This window comes from Elephantulus edwardii, unplaced genomic scaffold (genome assembly GCF_000299155.1).
Source record: "Elephantulus edwardii isolate Elephantulus edwardi_28Jun2011 unplaced genomic scaffold, EleEdw1.0 scaffold00083, whole genome shotgun sequence".
In the NCBI taxonomy this organism is placed as follows: Eukaryota; Metazoa; Chordata; class Mammalia; order Macroscelidea; family Macroscelididae; genus Elephantulus; species Elephantulus edwardii.
The window spans coordinates 5,924,122-5,929,062 of record NW_006399833.1 but is presented as its reverse complement, the minus strand read 5'-3'; the positions used below and the strand labels follow the sequence as shown (position 1 = coordinate 5,929,062).

At 34.1% G+C, this 4,941-nt stretch overlaps 1 protein-coding gene across 2 annotated transcripts in view; it reads right to left on the bottom strand.

Annotated features, from left to right (window-relative positions):
* Nucleotides 1-4,941, bottom strand: part of COL4A5 (collagen, type IV, alpha 5) — a 397,088-nt gene that overhangs the window by 50,533 nt on the left and 341,614 nt on the right. For both annotated transcript variants that reach the window (XM_006889910.1, XM_006889909.1), the window contains exon 39: nt 4,584-4,682. In XM_006889910.1, coding sequence (XP_006889972.1) covers nt 4,584-4,682 — 99 coding nt within the window. The remainder of the gene's footprint in view (nt 1-4,583; nt 4,683-4,941) is intronic.

The window sequence follows — 4,941 nt, the reverse complement described above, 5'->3', positions numbered from 1 at the left end:
AACAACAACAACAGTATCCTGTACCTAGCAAAGCTGTACATCAAATATGAAGAAGAAATTAGGTCATTTGCAGATAAGCAGGAGCTTAAGAAATGTGTGAAAGTAAGACTAACTCTATAAGAAATATTAAGGGAAGGCCTTCACATAGAGATAACAGAGGAAAGTTGATAGATCAACCTACCCAGCAATGACAGAAAAGAAATGAAGCAAAATGACAAGTACAAAACCTGGCCTCTCAAAAATCACATTCAATATGAATGGCTTAAACATACAAATTAAGATAAAAATAGTAGCATAAAGAGTGAAAATTACAAAGCCCATCAATATGATGCCCACAAGAGACACATTTAAGAAACAAAACAAAAGACTGACTAAAAGTCAAAGGGTGGAAAAAATATAACAAGCATATGACATCCATAATAAGCTGGTGTGGTAATACTAATCTCTGACAAAATAGACTTCAGGATGAAAATTACCATAAGAGATAAGAAAGGCATTATATAATGATTAAAGGTGTAATAGATCAAGATGACAAATCCTTAGTCAGCATCTACACAGACCTTCAAAATACATAAAACAATAGTTAACAATTCTGGGAATCTACCATTTGTATTTGAGAAGAAAGTAAGTTGAGTTTCTGTCCAGTGAAGTACCCTGAGTATGTCTATGAAGTCAAGTTGGCTGATTGTATAGCTTAATTCATCTGTGTCTTTGTTGAGTTTCTTTTGAGTTTACTTGACCTTTGGTGAGAATGCTGCATTGAAGTCTCTTACTACTATTGCAGTGTTATCTATTTATTTTTTTTTCAAATCTGTTGACAATAATAGAAATGCAGATATGATTTAGCAAGAAAAATAAAATAATGAAATTCATCAAATAAAGCAAAGAACAAGAACCACATGATCCTATCAACTGATGCAGAGAAGGCCTGAAAAATGAAAAAAATCCAACATCTTTCCTGATTAAAATGATCAGGAAAATAAGAATAGAGGGGAACCTCCTCAACATAGTGAAAAGTATATATGCAAGCCCAAACGTCATTATTATTATTCTCAATGGAGAGTCTAAAGGCTTTCGCTTTACAACCACTCCAACTCAAAACTGTATTGTAAGTTTTAGTTAGGTCAATAAGGAAAGAGAAGGAAATAAGAGGCATTCAAATTGGCAAAAAGAGATTGTGAAACTGTCACTATATGCCGATGACATGATACTGTACTAAAAAAAAAAATCCAAAGTATCAACACAAAAATTTAGACCTATACCAATTTAGTAGAGTGGCAAGATAAAACATCAACATATAAAAATCTGTTGCATTGCTCTACAATAACAAAGAAAGCACATAAAAGAAAACTAGAAAAGCAATACCATTTACAATAGCCAACCATAAATACTTGGGAATTAACCTAACAAGAGACACAAAAGACCTTTATAAGAAAAACTACAAAACTCTACTACAAGAAACAATAAGAGACCTAACTAAATGGAAAAATATTCCCTATTCTTGGAGACTCAACCTAGTGAAAATGACAATCCCTTGTAAAGCAATCTACATGTTCAATGCACTCTCAATATAGGTACCAAATTCATTCTTCAAGAAGACAGAAAAAGCAATTTTCAGTTTCATTTGGAAAGGAAAGAGATCCAAAATAAGCAAAGCACTCCTGACAAACAACAATGAAGTAGGAGATATCTCACTCTCTGATTCAAAATCTACTACACAACCATAGTAAACAAAACACCATGGTATTGGTACAAGGACAGACACACAGAACAATGGAATAGAATCGAGAATCTAGAAATCAACTCATCCACCAACAGTCAACTGATATCTGTCAAGGTAACAAAACCCATTTAATGGAGAAATTACAACCTTTTTAACAAAGGGTGTTGGCAAAAACTGGACATCTACAAGCTGAAAATTGAAACAGGATCCACATCTCACACTATACACAAAAACGAACTCAAAGTGGATCTAAGACCTCGGAGAAAATCCAAAGCCATACTGATAATCATAGACAAACTAGGAATAAGTTCAGAAGTTCTGGCCTATCACATACATAGGATTGCAATCAAAGTAAAAAATGCACAAACAAGAGAGGATAAAATTGACAAATGGGGACTTCTTAAAATCAAATCCCTATGTGCATTAAGAAGTTCCTCCAATAGGGTGAAAAGAAAAAAATTCAGATTGGGGAAAGAAAACATTTGGCAATAACATTTCAGACAAAGATCTCATAGCTAAAGTTTACAGAATACTACAGGGCCTCCACAAGAAAATGCCTGATAACTCAATCACAAAATGGGCAAAAGATATGAAAAGACATTTCACAAAGTAGGACATTAGGATGGCCAATAAACACATGAGGATATATTCAATATCACTAGTAATCAGAGAGATGCAAATCAAAACAACAATGAGATACCATCTCACTCCAGCAACAGTAGCAAAGTTTAACAGGACAGCAAACAATAAATGTTGGAGAGATAAGAACTCTTACACAGGCCCTTTCTACGAAGATGGCGCTGAAAGCGAAGAAGGAAGCCCCTGCCCCTCCCAAAACTGAAGCCAAAGGAAAGGCATTGAAGGCCAAGAAGGCAGTCCTGAAGGGCGTCCACAGACACAAAAAAAGAAGATTCGCACGTCACCCATGTTCTGGCGGCAGCCCAAATACCCCCGGAAGAGCGCCCCCAGGAGAAACAAGCTTGACCACTATGCCATCATCCAATTTCCCCTGACCACTGAGTCAGCTATGAAGAAGATAGAAGGTAACAACACACTTGTGTTCATTGTGGATGTCAAGGCCAATAAGCACCAAATTAAACAAGCTGTAAAGAAGCTCTATGACACTGATGTGGCTAAGGTCAACACTTTGATTAGGCCTGATGGAGAGAAGAAGGCCTATGTTCGACTTGCTCCTCATTATGATGCTTTGGATGTTGCCAACAAAATTGGCATCAACTAAACTGAGTGCAGCAGGCTAATTCTAAATATAATAAATTTTTCTCACCAAAAAAAAAAAACAAAAGAACTCTTACACACTGCTGGTGGGATTGTAAAATAATTCAAATACTTTGGAAAGCAATTTGGTATTTCCTCAAAAAGCTGAACATACATATCTCAAATGATCCAGCTATTCCACTGCTAGGAATATATCCCAAGGAAATCAGAACTAAGACATGAATGAAAATATGTACACCTAGGTTCATAGCCTATGACTCAACAGTACTTAAAAACAACAGGTTCATAGCAACGTTATTCACAATAGCAAGAAAATGGAAACTTCCCAAATGCTAACCAATAAATGAATGGACTGAGAAATGGTATACTATGCAGCACTAATGAATAATGCTTTTGTAAAATACTATATAACATAAACATGAGAGAGTCTAGAGAGTATAATGCTGAATGAAATAACTCAATCACATGAGGACAAACGTTGCATAAGACCGCTATTGTGAAACAGGAAGATAAATGAGTAAGATATGTATAAAAGTCCAAAAGAGGAAGAAGACAGAAACAAAGGAAGGGGGAAAATCACTGGGATAGCAGAGATTGGTGATTGGAGGAGGGGTGAATAAATGGAAACGTTCAATGTGGACCTGAAAAGATCAATAGGCATAGATCAGTGCATTTCATAGTGCTCTATATAGATTATAGGCATAGATATGGGTAATTATATAAACAAGGTACATGAACAAAACACAATATAAATAAATGGTAGTAGAAAACAAAAAGTACATGTATGGAACATAATATATAGAAATGATTATATGCAAACTGATAAAAAAATTTAAACAAACAAAAGGAATATATTTCTGGTTTTAAAAACATTCATTTGTGCTATTTCTCTTACAGTAGTCTTAGATAACTAAGACTAGGGATATATGGATTCATTGTTTGAAAATTTTTCTCAAAGTAATTGATTCAAGGGTTCTTTCAATTATAATATGCTCAATAAATTTAGATTATAAATGAAAACAGGAAAGTATTTTCAGAGGAAAGTATTATCTGATCTTTAAGATTTTACTACGTGCTAAAATGTTTATTTTTTCTAGTTTATGGATTATTTCTGTTTTATTGATTTGCTTACACAGTTTGTATACATTGCGTTTCATACAATGCTTCATCAATATTGTGTTTCACATAATCATTGTCATGCATTATGTTTTATAAGATTAGTCACCATTGGACAATATATATTTACACTGAATTTAGAGAAAATTTATTTCAAAATGGAATTACATTTATAATATAAGAAAGTGATATGACAGGAGAATAATATATATCATGTTTATTAAAAATATCCCTAAATGTCACTCACAACAATTTGATAAAGCTGGGTAACTTCTTGATACAAAATTTGGGCATTTACAAAGCAATTTTAAATATAAAATTAATGCAGTTTGGTCAATCAATGTAAGAATATCCTTAGGATGATAAGAAAGAAGGTAATTGGGAAAGGAAAGCTTTGTGGTAGCGTAAAAGCTAAGAGGGAAAAAAGACATTTAATGTGGATGAAAAGGACAAAAGGTAAGGTAGACAAGGATAATAGGAAACTAGGAAGCAAAAACAAATAAAGCACCTGGTTCACCCTTCTGTCCAGCTGGTCCAGGAATGCCATCTTGACCTGGCTTGCCTTTTTCTCCTGGAGGCCCTGGTGGACCAGGACGACCTCCCCCACCTAAAGAACAGAGAACAATCAACTCCCATCTTCTTCAGTACCTTTCCTTTCTGTGTCTCTACACACTAGCTTTAGTTAGTTTTATCTAAAAAAAAACAAAAAACAAAAACAAAAACCAAAAACCAAAAACCAAAAAGCAGCTTCTGAGCTACTCCACTAAATTATGCAATTGTGTGGAAATGAACATAAAATAAATAAAGGGATATAATGAGAATAAGAAATAGCCTAATCACTCACTCAATAGCCCAAATCTTTTTTT